The sequence below is a fragment of the Phyllobates terribilis genome, unplaced genomic scaffold, assembly GCF_046119375.1.
Source record: "Phyllobates terribilis strain yellow unplaced genomic scaffold, ASM4611937v1 Scaffold_11__3_contigs__length_659146591, whole genome shotgun sequence".
In the NCBI taxonomy this organism is placed as follows: domain Eukaryota; kingdom Metazoa; phylum Chordata; class Amphibia; order Anura; family Dendrobatidae; genus Phyllobates; species Phyllobates terribilis.
Window position 1 is genome coordinate 360,037,947 of NW_027362771.1, and position 25,677 is coordinate 360,063,623.

Here is a 25,677-nt window from a genome sequence, read left to right on the forward strand (position 1 = left end):
ATTGTCTCACATATACAAGTCCTACTAGAGCGTTAGAGATTACCTCTTCTCCGGTAATAGATGACAAGTTCTGTGCTGGATACATTATATTATCTGTTGTATGTTCAGTATTTGATCCCTGCGTCTAGCACATATAATAATTGAGTCCGTATAATATATGCCAGATTGGAGCTCGGCCACAACACATTATGAATGTTTAAGTCACTTTCATGTCACACTATCCTCAGGTTCAGGCATCTCCAGCCTGGCTCCAGCCCAATGTTTCCAGCCAAGTCGGGTGTTAATAAGCATTCAGCATTAGCTGGTGCAGGATTGGATCCAAATCTGTAGACATTGCTGCTAACAAGCTTGTCTGACGATGTCCCCGGTTATTTGTATATTTCCAGCAACTCGTACTATTAGAAGATACTATCTGCATTGTAAGAATTCTTATTACCAGACTGTATTAATATTATATATTATGCAGCAAACCAATTCCACAGAGCTGTATATGGAAAATAATGACTCCCACCACTAGGTCAGTGTTTTCTGCAAACAGTTTCCTCTCTGTGAAATTACAAGTCCTTGTCTCATCTGTGAAACACTCAAAGTTTTGTTGACTTTTTTTGTCCAATGCCAAAGATCTTTGAGCAGACCGGGATGTTTTTGCCATCTAAACTGTCAATGTGACATGACAGGTGACAACATTTGCTGCTGAATATTATGTAATCCTTGAATTACGTCCAAGGAATCCAAAGATTTCCGGATAGTTATACTAAAAGGGTTATTAAAAGATCATATCCCAATATGTAGGAGGAGTAATATTAGCAAATACCTCCAAGTACAAATGTAGTATAATTGTTCCGATTCACTGTCTCTTTCCTCATATGTATAAACCCACGCACATAGCGTTGAAAATGAAATGCATGAAGGATGTGCACCTTACCCATAAATGACCCGTGTGGATCCACAGTACCAACAGCCCCAATGCGTGTTTTGCGTGGGCTTCCTCAGGGGGCTGTTGGTAGTGTGGGTCCATACTGGTCATTTATGGGTAAGGTGCACATCCTTCATGCATTTCTTTTTCATAAGACTTTTCAAAGCTGTCCGCATGGGTTTATACATGTGACCTGCATTTGTCTACTTGTGTCACTTAGCTGTTCTCAGATGGTGTATATACGTTATATGTGATGGTATATCCCATACCTTATGCAGGGCCGGCATCAGCACCCAGCGTACCCGGGCAAGTGCCAGGGCCCTGGACCATCAGAGGGGCCCACTCGCTGTCGGGGCCCGGGCCGCTTCCCCAGCACCTGTTGTGGACCGCCGGCGCTGCTTGATTGCTGGCACTTCCTCAGACCTGGCCCCGCACTGTGCAGCTGTGTCTGGTAGTAATGACACATCAGAGGCGACACTGCGCCTTTAATTTTGCTTGTGTGTCGCCCCTGCCGCATCATTACTAGCAGGCACAGCCGCACTGAGTGTGGCCATGTCTGAAGTGCCGGCAATCAAGCAGTGCCAGCAGTCCGGAACAGGTGCAGGGGAAGCGGCCCGGTCCCCGACAGCGAGTAGGCCCCTCTGATGGTCCAGGGCCCTGGCACTTGCCCAGGTAAGCTGGGTGCTGACACTGGCAGTACTAGCGGACATAGCCGCACAGCGCACCACTAGCGGCCATGTCTGAAGTGCTGGCAATCAAGCTGAGCCGGCGGTCCTGATCAAGTGCTGGGAAAGCGGCTCGGGCCCCGACGGCAAGTGGGCCCCCCTGATGATGCAGGGCCATGTCTGTGACACACCGGCGCCGCTGCACAGATGAGGGGGAGCAGCCCGGGCCCCGACAGCGAGTGGGCCCCTCTGATGGTGCAGGACCCCATGTCTGTGACACGCCGGCGGCCCTGCACTGCCACATATCTGAGGAGCTGCTGGACAGGACAGGTGAGTGATGTTTCCCCAATCCCCATATTAAAAATATTTCTAATGTGTGTGTGTGCGCGCATGTATGATGTGAATGTCTGTGTATGTCAGCGTGTATGACTGTGTATATATATTTATGTCTATTTTATATGTGTTTTTAAGAATTCGTGTTCAAATATGTACGTATGTCTTTATTTGCACGTATCTGTGTATATGTTTGTGTATGTGCATGTCTGTGTACCATGTGCATGGGTGTGCGTATGTGGGTGTGCGCATGTCTGCGTACTGTGTGTGTGCATGTCTGTGTACCGTGCGTGTGTGCGCATATCTGCGTACTGTGTGTGCGCATATCTGAGTACCATGTGTGTGTGTGCGCGCATGTCTGCATACCGCGTGCATGCATGTCTGCGTGCCGTGTGCGTGCATACCGTGTGTGTATGTCTGAGTACTGTGTGCGTGCATGTGTGCGTACCGTGTGCGTGCATGTGTGCGTACCGTGTGCGTGCATGTGTGCGTACCGTGTGCGTGCATGTCTGCGTACCGTGTGTGTGCATGTCTGCGTACCGTGTGTGTGTGTGTGTGTGTGTGTGTGTATGCGCGTTTGCATATGTGAAGGGTGAGGCAGCCTTTGCCTTGTGTTGTATACCTATATTTCTCCGCCGTATCTGTGCATCATGAATGCTGTATGTGTTAAAGGGGCCACTGAGACTCTTTCGCCCGGGGCCCACGAAAACCTGGAGCCGGCTTTGATCTTATGCATTTGCACTTTTTCTCATGTCATTGATTAATATAGTGGGGATGCACATCATGTTGATAATGTTCACCATATGATGGCATCTTTTTTTATTTCCCTTCACAAGAGGATTGCGACATACTGTGTTGATTCTATTTATATGATAGAGATGTTTACCCCTCATACCCGGTGCTATTTTGTGGACCCATCACTCAAATACCTGTGTCTTTGCTATTGTAGACTGATTTTATCCTATGTTATGTATTTTGCCCATTTGTTTGATATATATATTTTTCCAATAAAATCTTTATATTTGTGATACATCGTTCTGGACCATGACTAAATTCCTACAAGAGACATAAACTGCCGATACATTAGTGGTTGTAACTACTACATTTCTAATTGGAGATATTTGCTAATATTACTATTACTACTACTCCTACTACATATCGGGATAGGATTTCGGAGATAGGAACACCGCTTTAATGGGATTCTATCAGGCCCAGAAATACTATTTACGTGCAGATATAGGGTTAATCTTCAGGAAAATATAGTTAAAATCATGCCTCCCTGCCTAACTGGAAGAGCGTCTACAGGGAGAAAATGAAATTGTATCCTTGCTTCCACTATACTTTGAGCGGCGGCGTAATCGCTCCCCATCACTTTGACTGACAACCTGCTATGCACAAACACACAATGCAGATATAGCTGTCAATCAAAGTGCCAGGTAGTGATTACACCCGCCACTCACAGCGGAGAACCCTACACCGCCCCGATGACCGGGACTGGAAGGGTTTAAGTTTACGCTCTACCTGCAGCTGTGCTTCCAGTAAGGCAGGGAGGCATGATTTTAATGGTATTAACCTGCAGATTAACCCTATCATAGCAGGTAAATAGCATTCCTGGACCTAACAGTTTCCCTTTAAATGGGTTGGCCATTTTATCTTTATTTAATCAAATGTGTTGGAGACATTTTATGGCTCTTTCTAATACAGTGGGGAAAATAAGTGTTTGATACACTGCCGATTTTACGTTTCCCACCTACAAAGAATGGAGAGGTCTGTGATTTTTATCATAAGTACACTTTAATTGTGAGAGACAGAATGTAAAAAAAAAATCTAGAAAATCTCATTGTATGATTTTTACATAATTAATCTGCATTTTATTGCATGCAATAAGTATTTGATACAATAGAAAAACAGAACTTAATATTTGGTCCAGAAACCTTTGTTTGCAATTACAGAGGTCTGACGTTTCCTGTAGTTCTTGACCAAGTTTGCACATACTGCGGCAGGGATTTTGGCCCACTCCTCCATACAGATCTTCTCCAGATCTTTCAGGTTTCGGGGCTGTTGCTGGGCAACATTGAGTTTCAGCTCCCTCCAAAGATTTTCTATTGGGTTCATGTCTGGAGATTGGCTAGGCCACTCCAGGACCTTGAAATGCTTCTTACGGAGCTACTCCTTAGTTGCCCTGGCTGTGTGTTTCGGGTCATTGTCATGCTTGCTCTTACTAAGGGAAGAAGATTGTTGGTCAAAATCTTGCCATACATGACCCCATCCATCCTCCCTTTAATATCGTGCAGTCGTCCTGTCCTCTTTGCAGAAAAGCACCCCTAAAGTATGATGTTTCCCCCACCATGGTTGGGACAGTATTCTTGGGTTTGTACTCATCATTCTTCTTCCTCCAAACACATCGAGTGGGTTTGATACCAAAAAGTTCTATTTTGGTCTCATCTGACCACATGACCTTCTCCCATGCCTCCTCTGGATCATCCAGATGGTCATTGGCAAACTTCAAAAGGACCTGGACATGAGCTGGTGTGAGCAGGGGGACCTTGCGTGCCCTGCAGGATTTTAATCCATGACGGCATAGTGTGATACTAACGATAATGTTTGAGCCTATAGTCCCAGCTCTCTTCAGGTCATTGACCAGGTCTTCCTGTGTAGTTCTGGGCTGATTCCCAACCTTTCTCACAATCATCCTTTTTCCACGAGGCGAGATCCTGCATGGAGCCCCAGACCGAGGAAGATTGACAGTCATCTTGTGTTTCTTCCATTTTCTAATAATTGCACCGACAGTTGTTGCCTTCTCAACAAGCTGCTTGGCTATTGTCCTGTAGACCATCCCAGCCTTGTGCAGGTCTACAATTTTGTCCCTGGTGTCCTTAGACAGCTCTTTGGTCTTGGCCATGGTGGAGAGGTTGGAGTGTGATTGACTGAATGTGTGGACAGGTGTCTCTTATACAGATAACGAGTTTAAACAGGTGCAATTAATACAGGTAATAAGTGCAGAGTAAGAAGGCTTCTTAAAGAAAAACTAAAAGGTCTGTGAGAGCCAGAATTCTTGCTGTTTGGTAGGTGATCAAATACTTATTTCATGCAATAAAATGCAATTTAATTATTTAAAAATCTTACAATGTGATTTTCTGGATTATTTTTTAGATTCTGTATCTCGCAGGTGAAGCGTACCTACGATAAAAATTACAGGCCTCTCCATTCTTTGTAGGTGAGAAAACTTGCAAAATTGTCAGAGTATCAAATACTTATTTTCCCCACTGTGTATACGGTATGTATTACAAGTTCTCCTCCTGCACTTGTTAGTAGAGCCTTCCTCCGGATTACACTGTAAGATACCCATTTTAAAAATCTTTCAGCCTAAAGTGCTGAACAAAACTATAGGAAATAGCAGCCCCTGCTGACGCTCAGTCACATTAAATCATAATTTTATAAATAATTATCAACTGATCAATAATACAAGGAGAAAGCAGAAACATCACTCATTGATCCAAGCAGCACTCACGCATCAGATTCTTCTTACAGGCCATTTCCACAATGGGCCAGGGCTTTAGTACTCTGAAGACTTTTGTCCAATCAATATACATGTTCTCTGAATATTTAGTTTGTGTATTTATGATGAAGATTTACAGGAAGTAAACATTGACAAACTTGCTGTGCATTTGTCAGAAGGTAAAATATAAGACTGAGTAAATACAGTACACATACTGTACAATGACTGAAGGACAGAGTTATATGGTTACTACTTCTCATCAGTACTGTGGTTGCTGTATGGTCCGCAGTCTGATGATGGCTAGAAACAACTTCCAGCATCTTCTTACCATTGTTAAGGGCATACTGGGAGTTGTAGGTTCATGTAATACAAATGTATATGAGCTCATCTGACATTGTTTAATTGTAAAGTGCTGCAGAATATGTTGGCGCTATATAAAGAACTATTATTATTATTATTGCAAGTGATCGCTGTACTAAGCTTGGTGATGTATTCATACACTGATGGTGGTTCTGGTTATACCATCCTGCACTGATTGTTGTTCTGGTGATGGATTCATCAACTGGCAGTGGTTATGGTGCTGAATTAATGTACTGATGGTGTTTCTGGTGTTGCATCCGAGTATGGATGGTGGTTCTGGTGCTGAATTCATGAACTGACAGTGGTTCTGGTGCTACATTCATGTACCAAGGGTGGTTCTTGTGCTGCATTCATGTAATAATGGTAGTTCTGGTGATGGATTCATGTACTGATGGTGGTACGGCTGCTGCAGTCATGTTCTGATAGTTGTTCTGGTGATGGATTCATCTACTGCCAGTGGTTCTGGTGCATCATTCATGTACCGACGGTGATTCTGGTGATGGATTCATGTACTGACAGTGGCTCTGAGGCTGCATTCATGTACTATTGGTTCTGGGGACGATTCATGTACTCCTGGTGGTTCTAATCTTTCACACATGTAGCAATCCATAACTGGACAGATGATATGCCATATGGCTACAGTAAAACTCAAAAATCCTCAAAACTTGGAGTTCTGAGATTATGAGAAAGATTTGGAGAGTTTCTGCTCCAAAAACTCAGTGTATGAGCTAGGGTGTGTTGACATTGATTTTTTGCAGCAGAAATTTTCCAAATGCTCCTCAAATACTCAAAACTTGGTTTTGGTAATGTATTAATGTACTGATGGTGGTTCTGATGATGTAGTCATGTAAGTACCCATTTAAATGTAATTTCTGCGGCCTTTGGACTGGTATAGTATGATAATGTGGTCTTTGGATCAAATAATGTTGTGCATCCCTGGTCTAGATTGATATGATGTAATAATGTTATTGAACTGCAACAAGAGAATATTTGTGGAATTTTCCTGCATCTAAAGTACCGGACCAATGAAAAGTAATTTAACCAGGAAATAATAAAAAAGTACACTTTCCGCACTTTACAGTATGAGCACATTACGTCTTTTTCAGCTGGGTCTCCTCCGTAACCCACGTGGAAAAGCACTAAATAAATGCCAAAAAACAATGAACATATCCACTGCAATGTAAAAACAACTTGCTGTACATATTTTGAGTCTTTGGAGTTTTTTTAAACTGCTTCATGTCTCCAAAGACACTAAACAATTAAAAGAAGGGACCTGATCATTCTTTAAGGGGCTTCCGCTCAGAAGTCACTCGCTTGAATTTTCAATGCAAGTTTAAAAAAGAAAGGTGGCGGCAAAAGAGATTGCAAAAAATGAGTGAAAAGACTCCCAAAAAAAGACACTTCAGTACAAAAGACGTTGGCATATCCTGAAGCATCTTCCCCCTAAACATGCGAGGAATACCCGTATTCACACATCTAAAAGTCGTTGCATACACATACTCTTAATGGGTTTTCCCCACCAAATAATACAACACCATTTCCATTCAATGCATCATGAATAGCAGACTGTCATGCAATCCTTTAATAAATTAATATAAGGGCCTGGTGGTCACCGCTGCCTTGCAGCACGGGTGTCTAATATTCCACTTACAGGAGACCTCCGCATCTGTATGCTCTCCCCGTGTTTATATGACTTTCCTCCCACATGCAAAAACATGGTCCTAGGTTATTTGGCTTTTTATGATATTGACCCTGATAAGAGTATGTGTTATAGAAAATAAATTGGGTTTGATGATGTAATACACACAATGAAGTACCTTAGAGCAAAAGCAATGTGGAAAGTTTGGAAGAAAAACAAACAGGACAGTTTTTAGGTGGAATTCTCTTCCAGTAAGAACGTAGCACGGTGAACCTGTGCATATAGTTTAAGCACAATATTGGAATCACAGCAGTGAAATGAGAATCCATGAAATGACAGAGCTTCCAATGGCGGAAAGAAAAGAGGAATAAGACATGATCAAGTCACAGCAGAACCTTGGTTCTACAGAGACGGGGTCTACATCCACATCCGGTGCTAAAGAGGATGTCTACTAGGGAGGTTTACTGCAAGCTCTTCCGAGTGGCTGGGATCATGTGCAGTTACAACCGAAGTGAGAAAAGCAACACAGCAAGGCCAAAAGGAGGTAGAGCAACTGGAAAAAGAGGTAAAAGAGGTAAAATAGGTAGAAACATTGGAAAGCACCTGGTATACTGGATATGAAAAACAGTAAGGAGACACTGCGTGGTTAAAAGAAAAACAGTAAATTGGTGTGACAGACATTTCCAGGGACTACTAAATAGTTTTTAGCTAAAGGAATTTTTCTCAACTGTCTACTTAGACTGTTTGAGCTGTTTATTTTTCTTCTTTTTTTTTTTACTAAATTCTATTAAGAAAGAGTTAACCGCCCTAGAACCGGTCTGTATTACATCAGCCCTAATGTTACAACTTGGCTACTGCAGTAAGCTAGGATACCAGCATGACAACTAGTGGAGCTACACCATCCTCCAGCCCTGGTCACCCTATTGTACAATTTTGTTAATTAATTCAAGACCAGTTCATTTACTCTTCCTATCCTGTTCATGACCAGGCACATGCGCCTTTAAGAGCTGATAATTAATTTCTCATTTTGTTACTATTAATATAAATACAGAATAAGGAAATACATGTCATGTTTTCTCATTTTGTCTATTTTTTTAAGAACTTTAAAATACATTTTAAATTGTGTTGCTCTTTCTGTTAAAATTAATTTTATATATCAGACATATGTTTGTTTTTTCTGTCATGGTGTAGGTAGAAACAGAGGTTTGGAACGGCAATGGCTTACTTCTTTTTTCATTTTATTTATTTTTGTTCTATTTACTTCACACCATGTGTCCCTCCCCCATAAGGTCATAAAAGTTTTCTGAGGGACATTTCAATATTAAATAGATTTTAATTAGCACTGATTTCCCCCGTAACTGTGGCTCACATATTAGTCCCGGTTACAGTGCAAATCCACTTCCGGCCCCCAATGCAGAGCTGATCTGGGTCTAATCAGTGCTGTTTGACACTGTAGGAATAACTTTGCACTTATTTTTTAGTCAAATTTATATATTAGTTTAAATGTGCCATTTCCTCACATTCCTCAAAATCTCTGCTTGTAATATTTGAATAGGAATCATCATTGTTTATAGTACATCCAGGAAATAAGGATCAATTCTGTCATGAGATGATCCTGCCTAAAAATGTTTGTACTAGTTCTAATACTACTGTTAATTTTCAGCAAAGTGCATGCTTCAAGATTGTAATCTCAAATTACATTTATAAGTGGAATATAAATCACATTGTAACTAGTGCAAGGCTAACAGTGGCATGTAAAAGTTTGGGCACCCCTGGTCAAAATTACTGTTATTGTGAAAAGTTAAGTAAGTTTAAATGAAATGATCTCTAAAAGACCTTAAGTTAAACATGACACATTTCCTTTGTATTTTAGGCACACAAAAAAAGATAGTCCTTTTTTTTTCATTTTAAAAATTACAAAAAGGAAAATTCAAAAGTTTGGGCACCCTTGGAGATTTTTGTGCTCAGATTACTTTGACCAAGGATTCAGACCTTAGTTAGCCTGTTAGGGTTATGGCTTGCTCACTATCATCGTTGGGAAAGGCCAGGTGATGAAAATTTCCCAGCTTTATAAAAACCCAGCCTCCTCTAACCTTGTGCCAAAAAACAGCAGTCATAGGTTCTTCTAAGCAGCTGCCTAGCACTCTGAAAATGAAAATGGTGTAGGCCCACAAAGCAGGAGAAGGCTATAAGAAGATAGCAATAAGTTTTCAAGTTGCCCTTTCCTCAGTTCAAAATGTAATTAAGAAATGGCAGTTAACAGGAACAGTGGAGGTAAAGGTAAGGTCTTGAAGACCAAGCAAAATTTCAGTGAGAGCTGCTCATAGGATTGCTAGAGAGGAAAATCAGAACCCCCACTTGACCGCAAAAAACCTTCAGAAACATTTAGCAGACTCTGGAGTTGTGGTACATTGTTCTACTGTTCAGAGACACCTGCACAAATATGGCCTTCATGGAACGGTCATCAGAAGAAAACCTCTCCTGCTTCCTCCCCATAAAATTCAGCATCAGAAGTATGCAAAAGAACATTTAAACACGCCTGATGCATTTTGGAAGCAAGTGCTGTAGATCGATTAGGTTAAAACAGAATTTTTTGGCCACAATGATCAAAGGTATGTGTGGAGAAAAAAGGGCACAGAATTTCAGGAAAAGAACATCTTGCCAACCATTTTGCATGGGGATGGATTAATCATGCTTTGGGGTTGAGTTGCAGCCAATGCCACAGGGAATATTTCACAGGTAGAGAGAAGAATGAATTTAATGAAATTTCAACAAATTCTTCATGAAAACATAACACCATCTGTAAAAAAGCTGAAGTTGAGAAGAGGATGGATTCTACAAATGGATAATGATCCTAAACACACGTCAAAATCCACAACAGACTACCTCAAAAGGCACAAGCTGAAGGTTTTACAATGGCCCTCACAGTAACCTGATCTGAACATCATTGAAAATCTGTGGCTAGACCTCAAAATAGCAGTGAATGCAAGACGACCCAGGAATCTCACAGAACTGGAAGAATTTTCCAAGGAATAATGGAAGAAAATCCCTCAAAAGAATTGGAAGACTCTTGGCTGGCTACAAAAAGTGTTTACGAGCTGTGATACTTTCAAAAGGGGGTGCTACTAGGTAGTAACCATGCAGGGTGCCAAAACGTTTGCATCAGTCCATTTTCCTTCCTTTCTTTAATTTTAAAATTAAAAGATGAAAATATATACATTTTTTGCCTAAATAGAAAGGAAATGTGTCATCTTTAACTATAGACCTTTTAGAGATCATTTCATCTTCAACTTGCTTAACTGTTCACAATAACAGTAATTTTGACCAGGGGTGCCCAAACTTTTACATGCCACTGTATGTGTAAATAATATATATACACTAGCAATACTTATTCCTTCATTTAATTTTTTTAGGCAATTTCAAATTGAGTTCAATGACCCCTATTAAAATGGGTTTGATATCACTAAACTAAGCACTAAATGCAAAATAAAGACTGAACTCACCAATTACATTTTTTGCTATGTTTTTTTGCCCAAAAAAACAAAAACAAAACATTTTGGTGGCGAAACTAAATTGTTCTGCATTAGTCTTCCTGGTGAGACAATTCAGATGTGTTACAATTTTTACTCCCTTTTTCTTATCATGCCATTTTACTATATCAATAAGTAAAAAAATGCAGCTGCATCCCCCTCCTTCCTCTCTATTTACTAGTATTTTTTATAAACTAAAAAGGTTTAAAAGTATTTACAAAGAGTTCAGAGGAAGGAAAAAGATGTAGGTGGTAACAAAGAAGCAGTATTCCTCTTTATACTGTACTATAAAACTGCATATATTCACATACTATATATTCATGTACTAGTTCATATATTCATGGACTAGCAGAAGAGGGCCCCTGGGCAATTACAGTATCAGGGGCCTTTGCAGTCCAGCAGGTCATCATAATGCACAATTCCCCCTGCTTTAGAGGTGATAGCAGTCCCCTTACTTCATGGCCCCGTAATGAGGGTGCACAGGTTGCACCAATGGTCTGTCTACCCCTGTGTACTAGTATCCAATAAATAAAACATAACAATGCATTCCCTTTGAGGTTGAAAATTGGTGCGATGTGCATACTAATATATACAGTAGGTCACGCCCGCAGGTGGCGCACGTGGTTCGTGGACCCACTGTGCCAAAGAGCCGGGCTTACCTAGGAAGAAGCGTAGTTAAGCGGCTACCTGGTGTTCACTGGAGCTTCTGATGGTGGAGTCAGGCTTGAGCTACAGGTAGCCGCCAGGTATCACTCCTAGGCAGTCCCAGGTACTGCAGCTGCTGACCCCAAGGGTCAAATTCACTGACATGTGCTCTGTTCAAATTTCTCCTCGGACAGGACAGATACTGACAATGAGTCATAGACAGGAATGGATTCAGAGACTGAATTTAGCATTCTGGATATATGGAGTACACATTCAGACACTTGCTGCACATGGACCAGGGGACGAGGTTCAGAAACTGGCCATACACGGACCAGGGTAAGAGGTTCAGGCACTGGCTGCACAAGGATCGGGGGAGTAGGTTCAAACACTGACCGCACAAGGACCAAGGGAGCAGGTTCAAGCACTGACTGCACAAGGACCAGGGGTTCGGGTTCAGGACCTAGCTACACAAGGATCAGGGGACCTAACAACTCACTAGTTCTACTCTAACTAATGAATACATGTTGCTTAAGCACCTTCCTATTGGGGAGGGTGCCTTTTATACAAGATGCCTCCCAGCTATTGGCTAAGGGCATCTTAGCAGGTGCGTGCGCTGGCCCTTTAAGAGCAGTGCACTAGTCGCGTGCCGGAAGTCAGTGCGCAGGGAGATGTGCCAGCCGATGGGGAGGTGACCACGTGGCCGCCTCAGTGAGTGTGTCAGCGTCCCTGCATGGAGGGAGAAGAGTAACCATGCAGGGGTCCAGCAAGTGTGTTACATTGTACATGAATAGAAGTTTATAGTTAGGTTCTTTCCAACAAATTCTGACCATAATGGTGGATTTCTCCTAACACTCTTGTTTGTGAATTGTTTTGATTGAAGGATTAATGCGTGCCATAATATATTAGTCCCTGCTGCTGGATGTAATGTACTGTAAAATTGAGATCATTTAGAAAATATCCAAAATCTCAGCAAAGTCTTAGATGAGCACTGTGTGATTGCATATGCATTAATTCTACCTAACATCCCGCAAATACAAATTTATCATTGTGTAAGATCTCGGGAAAAGATTGCCTAGATTTCTCTGGTGAAAAGGCAGCTTGATAATGACTACAACGCTTTCATATCTTCACTAGGTTTTGACACATTTCATATCTAATTGTAAACAAGAACTACTTCCAGGGAGGCTTCAAACGCCTGTCAAAAAGAACCTCCAGCTATAAGAAGGCTTTACTTCTTTAATCTCTTGCACATTTAAAAAAAAAAAAAAAAGTTACCAGGGCCATGATTACTCTAATCATGAAGATGCAGCTGTCTTCCTACATTCACATATTTTACAATTAGCAAGAGACAGAAAGAGCTCTATGCTAAAAGTATGGAGACAGTATAATGGAACAACAATACACCATCCTTATGCCATTGTGAATTACATTATTAAAGGTAACTGATGGAAGACCCAGAAAATAAACCTTACTGGAAAAGTAACGGAAGATGAAAAGGGATACAGGCCTATAAAGGACTATACGTTTGCAAAAGAGTGCCCAGAGTCTTGTCTAGTCTGTTAGTCTTTTATGGTGGCAGTACAATGGCGAATCCGGGCAGCAACATAACAGAGTTGGCAGCGGTTCTCTCCACGTCTCGATGGAAAGTACTGAAAGGGCAGAGCACACTTGTTTGGCTGTTTCTGTAACATAACAACCAAATAAGTGAATGGAGAAAAACAACAACGGCACCTCACCATTCATTCTTTGCCTGGATGTGGTGGCCACATGTTTAGGTAGGAAGAGGATCACCCATTTTCATTACGATATAGCACTTAAATCTGTCAGTCATTTTAAGGGCGTCTGTTAGCTTATACTGGAAGTCTAAACTATGCACAAAGCCTTGTAGGGGATATTTCTCTGTCTTTTCTGCAGTGATTGAAGCTTAATCAAATATATTAATTAGGGAGGTTGTTGCACCATTGCTTTGGCCGAGAAGCTCAGTGCACTATACCAGCCACTTGTTGTACATGTCCCGCCTAAATCACTGGTGATTGACAGCTAGCCTGAGCTTCCTCTGCTGACAGTGCTCACCAGTGCTGTCGGTCATCCGTGAGGGAGGTGGGACATTTAAATCCAGTGGGTGGACCAGTGCACTGAGATGTTTAGCCACACCATGGTAGGACCAAGCATAATTAGCATACCTGACTAACTTTCAGTTTCTGTAGACTGGAGGCAGCGATTTGCACACTAAATGTACCAATTTTATAGGGGCTATATCCTCTGCATGGCTGTGTGCTTAGTTTGTACTGCCAGTTTGGATTGACAGACTCCCTTTAAGGCATATACTGAGGTGGGATTTAGAGATGAGCAAAACAAATTAGTAGGAACTGGTCCAGCAGCCACGTCACTAGTCCATGGCTTCTGGACTAGAGCCTTGCAAACCTTGTCCTGTCTACCGGCATCCCTGGTGTCTTTTCTGAATTGTAGGCCTGGCGAGGCATAATCAATGCGGCACGATGCACGCATTATGCGTCTGCTGAACATATGAAATAGAAGAGTCGCCGATAGGAAAAGGTTCGCAAAGCTCTAGTCCAGCAGCCACGGCCTACTGATGTTGCCAACCAGAACCCTATGATCGTCCACCTACGTGCCGGCATTGTCAGTGGCTCTTCTGATTAGCAGGCCCAGCAAGATGTCATTTTTCGGGTGACGCAGGTATGTTGTCAAGCCAGACATGACAATCAGAAGGGGTGCTGGGAATGCCGGCAGGTAGGAGGAGGTTTGGTGGCCACAGACTACCATTGTGCTTGCTGGACCAGGGTTTGCTCAACTCTAGTGGGAGTACCTCTAAATATCTTAAGGTTTATTAAAATATACACTAAAATCACTAAGTGCAACAATACGGCTTCTTCATTTCAAAAGTTAAAATATCGAATATTAATCACTATGAATAACCATATTCTGTATAAACATACCAATTAAGGGAAAAATAATCCTTAATGTACTAACTGACCTCATGGGGATTTAATATTTCCATCTGTCTACCGGTATTTTGTCATTTTCTTTAGAAACCATTCCAGCACCCTGTTACATAATTTTCTTATAGCGATTGTGTCACAGCTATGAAATCTTAAAATGACAGAATCAGGTAGAATTTTTTTTTTATAATTTTGAAACACTAAAATAGGTGACAGCTGATAACTTATTTACATGTCCCGCTAAACTAAGCGCTCTCTTCAAAGCAGATCAAATAGCAATCTCTATAGAGAAGAAAATCTAAACGCCACACAGACTTACATACTGCATGACGACAGGAGCCCACACAGCACTAAAGATCTTAACTAATTGCCAAAGTTAGTTAGAAACAAACCAACCAAGTAACTATTGCTCAGAGGACATCACTCTGTGTCAGGTGTGGGAAAGCTCCACCTTAAATTGAAGAGGTCTTATGTAAATTACAATCACATATAAATGAAGAGAGCCACACCTTTCTTTCATTCTTTACTCAGTTTTGTCATGCTTGCGGTAAGTGAATGAGAACACTTTTGTTACATATAGAGAAGTAAATTGTCTCTCCAGTGCCGCCTATATGTGGCTATGCAGTATGTCCATTGTGAGGATACAGCCTATAATCTTAATAAGCCAGACGTTTAGATTTGTTAATCCAAGAGAAATACACTATTATCTTTGTGTTGACTTCTAAATGTATGTGTATTTATGTGGCTGGTCAAGAAGAACAGACCAGTATTTGTATAACCCTGATTGTTGTCTCTTTGATTCTGAAACAATGATGTTGATTTAAAGAGCTCACTACTATACCAACTATGTAAACAGATTAGCTCAAACAATGATAGCTGAGCCCTGTGAGTAATGCGCTCCCTAACCCCTTACCTGTGAATGTGGACTTGCAAGGACAACTGTAACTATTTTAAGGGGCATGTGCTTCTGTAGCAGGCAGTCTTGAAACAAATTGAAAAGAGATTTTACAAGGAGAATCAAAGATCAGACTCTCTTCACACCATCAGCTTGGTAGTATGGCTTTACCCAAAGAAACACAGATTTAGATTCTACATGATTCTAGCTTACGGGTATATAGCCCTGACTGGAAAGATAAGTATCTGCTCCATTAACCATCAGAGAGCCCATGGATACATTTGGGGAGACCCGGTTGGGACGATGAAGTCACCTGGTTCCATGGATATATTGTTTGGGGTTGCCAGGTGGGAACCTCCGGACGCCTGGAACCCATGGAAACTCTCGGAGAGGCCAGAGTGGGACCATCGGGTCTCCTGGCCTTGTATCTCGATGGACTGCTAGCTTTCTAAGCTGGCCACTACCTTCTCTCTGTGGGGGCCTGCCAGAAGCAGGGGGCCACTGTTTGAGGTAGTTGGCCCTGGAAGTCCCAAAGTTGCAGCTGTTCTATCTCAGGCGGGCTAGGGGAAGGGTGAGACTGTGTAATGTTGCACCATCTTGAGTATTTTCTGGGACTATTCTATGTGTTTATTGACCACTTTGTGGTTCAATAAAGTATTGCCACGCTGTTTTACCCTCACCGTGTGTTGTCTGAATAGTGTTACACTCACGGAAGACCCCGTGTCTTCACATCCATGCTAGCTGGATCTCTGCAAGGAGAATCTGTACCCCCAAAAAGGCAGTACATAGAATATCTCAAACTCCCTGTCCAGTACTGATGAGGAGCAAAAACTACAAAACAACGCTGTCCAGAAATCATGGCACACACGGTACCACGTGGCATTCTGACTCTAAGAAGTGAGTTTTATTATTCTGTCACCCAGTGACAATTAACTTTTTCAGAAGAAGAATACTATGTGATAGGAGTGACAATATTTGTGTATTGCACTATTCTAATTGGGACATTAATGTCAGACGTGTAAAACCACTTTGAGTATAATGTACAGACTGGAAACGGGTCTTCTGATCTGAACTTAAAGGGTTTTTTCGTGAATGACATAAAATCACTTCTCCAAAATAATTCAAACTGTAGCCCATGTCCTAGCCACGTATCCAGACGGGCTGCAAACTGAAGACATACAGTTCCCGAGACCTGAGTCAAGTGACATGAGCTGTATCACACCTACCTCAAGGTGGCCAGGAGCACGGCTGTAATATGTGAAGAAATATCTCTCTTTCTCGCTCCAGTACAAACGGGGTTATCTCAAGCTTCATCTTTCTCAATGTTTATTTGTTTTCTAGTTGGGTGCAATCAGTCTCTGTACTCTGCTATAAAGCAGTCAGATTGGCAGAGGAGGAGGATGAAGCTGGAGATCTCCTCGCCGATCACAACATGGGTTAAAATATATTTCTTCACATATTGCAGCCAAGGACCTGGATGCTGATGGTGCATGTGTAATACAGCTCTTGTTATTGAGACACAGGTTCCGGGAGCTGTATGTGTTCAGTACACAGCTTGCCCTGACACGTGACTAGGATGGCCTGTTTGAATTATATCAGGCACTCCATTTTATCTCATTCTTGGAGAAGCCATTTAACAGTTTCATATATGTTTATGAAGTTGTTGGGTTTAGGTCAGAAGACGTGCAAATCGATTGGTCTGTATGCAGAAAACTCACTAATACACATCAGAATTCCTCGGAGAAGACACAGTTATGAAAGTGTTTGCAGAAAACTTACAGGCATAAAAGAAGGTTTAAGGAAAATTGGTCACCACCTAAATCATAAGGGTATGTGCCCACGATGCAGAAATGAAGCAGAAAATTTCTGCAGCGTTTCTGCATGTTCTTGGCAGTCAAAAACGCTTGTGGATTTTACAAGTGTTTTTGCAGCGTTTTTACATGCAGATTTGACTTGCGCTTTTCAAATGTATTGGGACCTCAAATCCGCATGCAGAAATGCACAAATAATGGACATGCTGCGGATTTTTCCGCAAGGAAAATCTGCTGCGGAAAATTCCGCAGCATGGGCACAGAACATGCAGATTTTCATTGGGGATCATGGGGCACGGATTACCAAGCGTTTTGCAAGCGTTTACGCTGCGGAAATTCCGCAGCAAAAACGCTTGAAAAACGCATTGTGGGCACACAGCCTAAGTGCAAATTCTATGCTGTGCTATACTTTTTACAGAATTCATGGAACACTTTTTTTTACCCTACCTTGTTCACGTTGTTGATCTTTCTGCTCCATTGAAACCAGTGCTGAGAAATGAGCTTGATCATAAGCTAAGACCAGAGGTGAGCAATGACATCTGTTGGGTGGAACTTCAAGAGGCAAGTATATCCCACCAAATGGAATCGGTGCAAATGCTAGAAAACAAAGCCCACAAAATTAAAAAGTTTCTATAAAAACTATAAAAAAAACTAACATCACCTACAGTATATTATAGGTTTTAGGTCAATAATATATTGTAGAATCTTACAAGGGTTGTCTTGTAAAAATGAGTTATCACCTATTCTATGGATAGGAATTTTTATTCCCCATGGGGCAATTTTATGCCCATTACATAAATGGAGAAGCAGGTTGGATACCCTACCACCCTCGCTATGGGGCTGCCTGGAAAAGCTGAATGAAACGCTAAACAGCATCACAGTGAATGAGTCGAGCATGCACACTGTAGCTTCATTTTAACAGGGATAAAAGTGCCCCATACTGCTGATCGGCAAGGTTCCCAGCAGTCAGACCACCATCGATCAACAAGATATCTTTCCTGTGGATAGGTAATAACTTGTTTTTCCAGGACAACCTCTTTAGTTTTACAATAAATATACAGTATATTTTCTATATAATTTATGTCTTCTTTTGACAGCATTTTCAAGATATTAGTTTGCAGTCAGTGAATAAGGCAGAGTTCACACATCTGTGATATACAAACCGCGCTCGGATCTCAATACCTGGTCTGACTTGTTAGTCTCCTGAACTGAACTAACTGCCTTATATATGTCTGTGAAGAAGGTAGATCTCCGGACGAAGATTATGCGAAACGTGCGTTGGGGTGGCGGGAACAGTATGCACACAAGGGATCTCTTCATGTAAGTTATTTCTTTGACTTTACATGGCCGGTTATTGCAAAAAGAAGGGAAAAGTATATCCCAGTTCACATTGTAAATACTAATTGGCTACATTATAATTTTATATACATGAATGGATGTTACCCTGTGTATATATACCTAAGTTCCTACTTTGAGGACAGCAGCCTCTGCATTTCTCTTTGCATCTTATGATCTATTTTAATATGTTAAAATAAAAAATTGTTTTAATTGGCATTACATAGTCTCTGGGCTCTTTTGCTCGTATTTGTGTTTCAGTCTACCGAGTTGTGCCTGTTTTGTACATATGCATATGGGGTTTTCGTTGTAGTTATCATTGTAACAAACTAGCACAGATTTCGATTTCGCTCACATTGCTTAGCCTACTTTGTATACAATCATATGTAAGGGCTTGCTGCCTCTGCATATCACTAACAGTATTTTATTCACAGCAAAAACAATCCTAAAACGGTAAGAAATGGAAAGCAAAGTATATGACAAGGTTCAATAATCTTTATTACCATAGACAAATATTACAATTTGAGGGTCCGCAGTGGTTGATACCTTTTAATGGCTATCTGAAAAGACGGTAACAAATAGGAGCTTTCCAGACTACTCAGGTCTCTTCATCAGGCTCAGTTAGCCATTGAAATGTATCAACCACTGAGGACTCTCAAATTGTAATATTTTTCTATCTACTGGCTAACATAGAACAAAGATATCTTTTTCCTCCATTACCATAGTGATTAAGCATTGTAACCTGAAAATAAAATAAAAAATATCTTTTAAATCTGGACCATATGCAGCCATGTGTCACATAGAGGAAGCATAAGTAGACAAACATAGAGCAGATCAATAAAGAGGAGTTTTATGTCTAAACATTTGACAACAATTATGGAAATCTCAGTCTTCTACTTAACTCGGTTTGTGGGAAACAGGTAATTGTAAGCAAAGGATAAAACTGAAAACTCCAATGAATAACCCAAGGCTCTGCCATCTCAAATATATCACAAGTGGTCATTTTTCAATGTCAAATGTCCATCTCTGTCTGCTTCATAATGACAATGTGCCATCTATATCAGAAAAAAAATCTAAAAATATTTCTTAGCTGTAGCATGATATAACTAGTATAATGCTCAAGGACAAAGTGTCTAAAGAAACCCTAAAAAAGATCAATATACAAAAATGATGTGAATCAATAAAAAAAGCAAAAATAAATAAAACTGATTAAATCTGAGTTTCTTCAGTAAAAAAAGCCTTCTCTACAAATCCATGGAGTCAAACAGGTAGTAGGTGAAGGTGTTTTCCACATTATTATATCAAATGTACCGATGACATGGTTTAGTGGCACGTACTAATATATAAGCATCACAGGCACTCTTACTGAACTTGTTAAAGGGAATCTGTCAGCAGCTTTTTGCTATGATATAATCCGAGGACAGCATGAGATAGGGATTCAAAAAGTGAATTCAGCAATTTGTCACTTATCAGGCTGTGTGCTGCTGTTTACTTACAATGAAGCATTAATCACCAAGATATTATCACTGCTGGAGTAGGTCTCATGCACCTGTTAGACCGACCACGCCCCCTCCTCTGATAAGCAGCTCAGTGTCAATAGACAATGTTCATAGAGAGCCAGGTGTGGGCAGGGTTAGCTTTCTGAGCTCTGCTACATTCTGCATCTAAAAACTGCGACCGTATCACAACTGCTGCACCCAGTAAACTAAGTGATACATTGCTGGAATCAGGGTCTCTTTTCCTACATTAAGTTGCTCTTACATTAGGTAGCAAAAACCTGCTGACAGATTCCCCTTAATTTAGTTGTACAATCTGTGGGGAAGGCTAAACTAACAAATGATGGAAAAAAAACTAAGATACTTATAGAGTAGTAAGTGCACCAAAATAATGTACCCAACATATTTGTTACCTTTGGCCAACCCTATAAATTCTACCAAATAGTTGTCTGGGTAAATGAAACTCAATGGCGGCCTCGAAAAAATACCAAATGTGTAATTTCATTGGTGCAAGCTTTTTCCAAAATATTATTTGGGTACGAACATGTTGACATTAGAGAATCTTTGCTACTAAATTCTTGACATGGGTTATGCAGGACAGGCTTGAAATTCTAAATAGAATTGCTTATGTTATTCCTTAATATAAATGTGCCATGTGTAAAATGTGCAATGACCATGTCCACAGCCTTCATCACCCACTGAAGCACCTTCATCCTGAATGTTCAATTTGTTCTTGTCCAGGATTGAGACCAATAGAGATTCCAAGTAAATTGGTAAATTACTGCCCCCTCCCCTGCAAGTCTAGAACTGCAAATGTAACACAGGCCTGATTATAACTAATGAAGGATGATAATTGATGGATACTTGAACAAACTACAAACCTTAAAAGTGGGCATCTAAAGGGCTGCTTCACTACTTTTAGATTGATGACCTATCCGTAAGGCTCATTCAGACGTCCGTTTTTCTTGTACGAGTGTTGTCCGCGTTCTTCAAGGATAGCACTCTTACATATGATAGTTTATAGGGTAGCTTATAGGTCCGATTCTTTCCTTGGGCTGAGAGGTCCACACAAAAACACGTAGCTGTATCTGATATTGCTTCGATTCTCTTATCGAAATTGACAAAACAAGTCTATGGCTCAGTGAAAAAAAAATCAGAGAGCTCAAGCATTTTCACAGACTGATAGGGGAAACCTAAGAAAACGCTTTATTTTTCCATTCTAGAAAAACTGATGAAACTCTGATGGTACACGGACCAAACTTCGATGACAAACTGATCAAAAACACTGATGAATTTTCTCGTTCGAGAAAAAAGTATATATGAGTGAGTCCTTTAGATTGAATAGGGGTGGATTTGCAAAATTTGGCAGAGGCCCTACAGTTTCTGGAGCTGTACTGTTCAGCGCCACAAATACTAAGACCCAGTCACCATTGGCGCTGAAAACAGCTGATCAGTGGGGGTGACGAGTGTCGAACTCCCGCCGAACCGATACTGATGATCTAATAAATACAAGGACACGCTTACCTTCACCTCCTGAGTCACGCAGCATTGTATCAGCGACTACAACAATAGGCCGTCTTAATATATGAGCCAGGACAAATACATGAAACTCTTCTAAACTTTCATACACTGGATCTTCGGCATTGTCCACTCTGGAAAAAATATATATACATTATGTTTCCATTTTAGTTTTTGTAATGATTACTGCAATAACTAATGGCTACTTATTATATTATGCAATTTCACAATATATCCACTGTATAATTTCCTAGCAGTTTTCAAGATCTTTGCTTGCTGTCATTCAATAGGAACTTTCATTGATTGACTCCTGAGGCATATACTGTAAATCTGTCCTAGTCGTGTAAGGGACAAACAGATAAAGGCTGATTACAAGTACAGTCTATGGACCAGGGCTCTGCTTTCTAATGAATGAGCCCCTGTGTGTCCTTCACATAACCAGAAAAGGATTTCATTTATGGGAACAAACATTAAAAGCTTGATTAAATTACAAGAAACAGTTCTTGAAAACTTAAGAATTTAAACAAAAAGTACTGTATACATTAGGCTGAAAACATTGTATAACTTTCCATTATACACATAATATAAGTTTAATAATAATACCAGATAATTAAATAATTTAAAAAAAATAAATAGAAAATTGAGACAAATTTTTTTTATGGTAATGTAAGCGTTTTTAGCGGATGTCATTTGCAAACAGTGCAGCTCAGTATGTCGGCCCAGTTAATGGCTGTATCATGGGCACACATGGGTTGCAACATGTGAACACAGCCTTAGTGTACAGTGTTTTTTAAAGTACTGTATCAGATGTGCTCCAGTGTTGTCCGCTGGGTAGACCTATTTTACACCCGGTAAAGGGGTTGTCAGATCTAAATTGATAAGTCTGCAATGACTCTGTGTGACTGCAGACTTATGAATCTCCCAGTACACGCACCGTGCGCTGCGAGGGTTTGCCGGATTTTGAGCCAGGACCAGCGGGTATGTATGCGTTATGCATACTCCCGGCCAGAGTCTGTCTAGTGGGCACACCCTCACTCAATACAAGTGTATGGAGCCAGGCCGTGCCCACTAGATGGGCTCTGGCGGCAAGTATGCATAACGCATACATACCCGCTGGTCCTGGCTCAAAATCCGGCAAACCCTCGCAGCGCACGGTGCGTGTACTGGGAGATTCATAAGTTCAGGAGTGGAAAAATCAGAGGAAAAGTATAATAGAAACACGTCACCACTTCTGTATTTATCACCCACTCCTGGTTTTGGCTTACAAATACTGAGGTAAAATACTGACCAAATAATGAAAGTGTGAACGTGGCCTTAGAGAACCAAAGTATCTGTAGTCTGAAGTCAAATATACCAAATCCTTATCTTTCCCAGCAATTATGTTGGGGGCCCCTGATATCAGCGGGTTTGACTGACATTAGTCTATTGTGTATAGGGGCCTCTTTAGCCATGTAGTAGCAAATTAAAGTGAATGTGTCACCAGGTTTTTGCTGCCCCATTTGAGAACAGCATGATGTAGGTAGGGGCAGTGACCCTGATCCTAGAAATGTATCAGTTACTTTACTGCCTGTTGTAGTTTTGATCTGCTGCAGATCCACCAGTTCTTCTAAGTGCTGAGCTCTGTATAACCCCGTCCACACCACTGATTGACAGCTTGCTGTATACACTGTGCATAGACAGAAAACTGCCGATCAGTGGTGACAGTGGGGTTGGACAATATGGCAGCAGGTGTACACTAGTCCTCTAGTGATAATCTCCTACTGATAAAACAATTATTTAATAAAAACTACACTAAGCAGCCCAGTAATTGATACATTGCTGGAATCAAGGTCTCTGTTCCTACACTAGGTAGCAAAAACCTGGTGACTGATTCCTTTCAATAGTTTTTCTTAAAGTGAATGAAAAACTATTTGGGATAAAACATACAAAGGGTTTAATATTTGTTTACACCAAAGGCTGGTTTTAGACAAAGTGTGACCATGGGCAAAATTAAAACACCACCATTCTGCACAATCGTACAGAAACATTTAGGGTGCATTTACACAAGCCAGTTAAGACCATTAAATGAGCGCCGGTCAACTACGGTTTATTCAAGTCATTCAGCGCATGTTTACCGGTTTCTTTACACAGGCGGATGAAGAATGAGGAGATCGGAGTGATTACTAATACACTCGTTCTGACCCCATACATATCAAGTTATTGGCAGCACGTCTTCTGTTTATGATTTTTCTACTGGCATAAATGATCCAATCACATGATTATCGAGCATTTTGCATGTTCATTAGATGATTGCTGATATATTAACACACACAAACACTACATGTTACACACACACACACACACTGCATGACACGCACACGTTACACACACACACTGCATGATATGCACACATATTGCACGTTACACACACTGCATGTTAGAGGACACATACAGTTACCCCTGAGGAAGCCGTGGGGATACGCGTTGGGGCATAAAGACCCACTACTTCCCCATGTACGCATGTTTTCTACTTACACACTTTATTGCGTGATTTTGGATTAATCCTGGTTTTGACACATCAGCTTTAACACGATGTTGCACAATTATATCTGCCACCTATATATTTTTTTGCATTGGCCAGGGACCTTTTTGTACAGGAGGTAGGGGGTAGTTCTATCCACTTATCATGGTGAGCCAGTTTGATTTTTGTGTATAGCACAATCGTGTTTTTGTTTTAAATCTTTTTAACCATTTGAGTTGATGACTTGCATTTTGCATTAAAGCTTTAATTAAATTGTATATGTTTGCTGATATGAACTACTGTGCGGTACTATTATTCGTATAGACCTCAGTCTTTTCTTTTGATACATATATTTGGCTATAAGTTTGTAGCACCTAGGCATTATATGTTTGTTTGTGCCTATCAATTTGCTACATAAAGAAAACACACACCGTACACGTTACACATACTACATATTACACACATACACACTGCATGTTAGAAAACACACGCACTGTAGCAAACATACCAGGCTTCTTAATCTTTTCAGGTTATTACATTTTTGCAGCTTTTTTTTCATGTGTTTTCCTCCTTACTTGATGTTTTTGGTGTAGATTTGAAGTAGTATTTTTAATGTTTTTTTCTGCACTTAATAACCTTGATTTTGCACTTTAAAATGCAAATGCATTTTTTTTTAACATTTGTTTTTTTCTGTCTCCACAAAGAAGCCAACAGACAAAAAATTCCACCACCATGGGCAGGAGTTTTCAAGAAATCACATCCACTTTGCTTGAACAGTTAAACGCAGATTTTTCTGCATCAAAAAAACGCAGCAGAAAAAAATGTAGCCTTTATTCTACGTGTGAACACGACCTACTTGTCCAAGGGGAAGCGATTTAATAAAAATGCTTTCCCAATACGCGTCTAAAGATGCTGATGAACTGTGCAGTTTGTACATTTTTTCTATATAGGTTTCTATGGGGAGCCTGTAAAAAAACACGTAAAAAATGCTGTTTTGTTTTTAGGCCAAAAATGCATCAAATAAAGAGGAAAAGGCATAAAAAACGCAGCAAAAGCGCAATAATCACACAAGATTGTAACTGCGTAGTGTGGTGCGAACACTCATGGAAAAAGTGCAGATAAAAAGCAGCAGAAAAAAATGCAGCACTTACGCTAGGTATGAACAAGGCCTTGGCTATATATTTTTATTGCATTTTTTATGGGTTTAATGGTGAAAAAAATCATGCCATTTTTACATAATTTATCAATCACCATAAATAGAGTGATACCAAATGTGCCTGTTATTTGCTGATTTGTAATGCTTTTTTAAAAGTGTAGTAAAAATGTTACTATTGCAATTGTTTTTTAATATTTTTTTAGTAATTTTATAACATTTTAAAAACTCCGACTATTATTTTACCCTTAGAATAAACTAAGGAACATAGAAATGCACTGGTATAAAGAAATTTTACTCTATGTAGCAGTACAATATGCCTGTAAGGAAGAATACAATGCAAATTGAAGTAGCAAAAAATTCTCCTATACTTAACATTGTAGGCTAAGGCACATAGCTATTGCTACTGCCTGTAATACTAC

The 25,677-nt window shown here is 40.5% G+C and overlaps 1 protein-coding gene across 4 annotated transcripts in view; it reads right to left on the reverse strand.

The window, feature by feature from the left end:
* OTUD7A (OTU deubiquitinase 7A) overlaps positions 1-25,677 on the reverse strand; it is a 316,185-nt gene that overhangs the window by 36,209 nt on the left and 254,299 nt on the right. For all 4 annotated transcript variants that reach the window (XM_073652917.1, XM_073652916.1, XM_073652915.1 and 1 more), the window contains 2 exons: positions 21,609-21,736; positions 17,701-17,850 (listed from right to left, as the gene is read on the reverse strand). In XM_073652917.1, the coding sequence (XP_073509018.1) occupies positions 17,701-17,850; positions 21,609-21,736 (278 nt within the window). The remainder of the gene's footprint in view (positions 1-17,700; positions 17,851-21,608; positions 21,737-25,677) is intronic.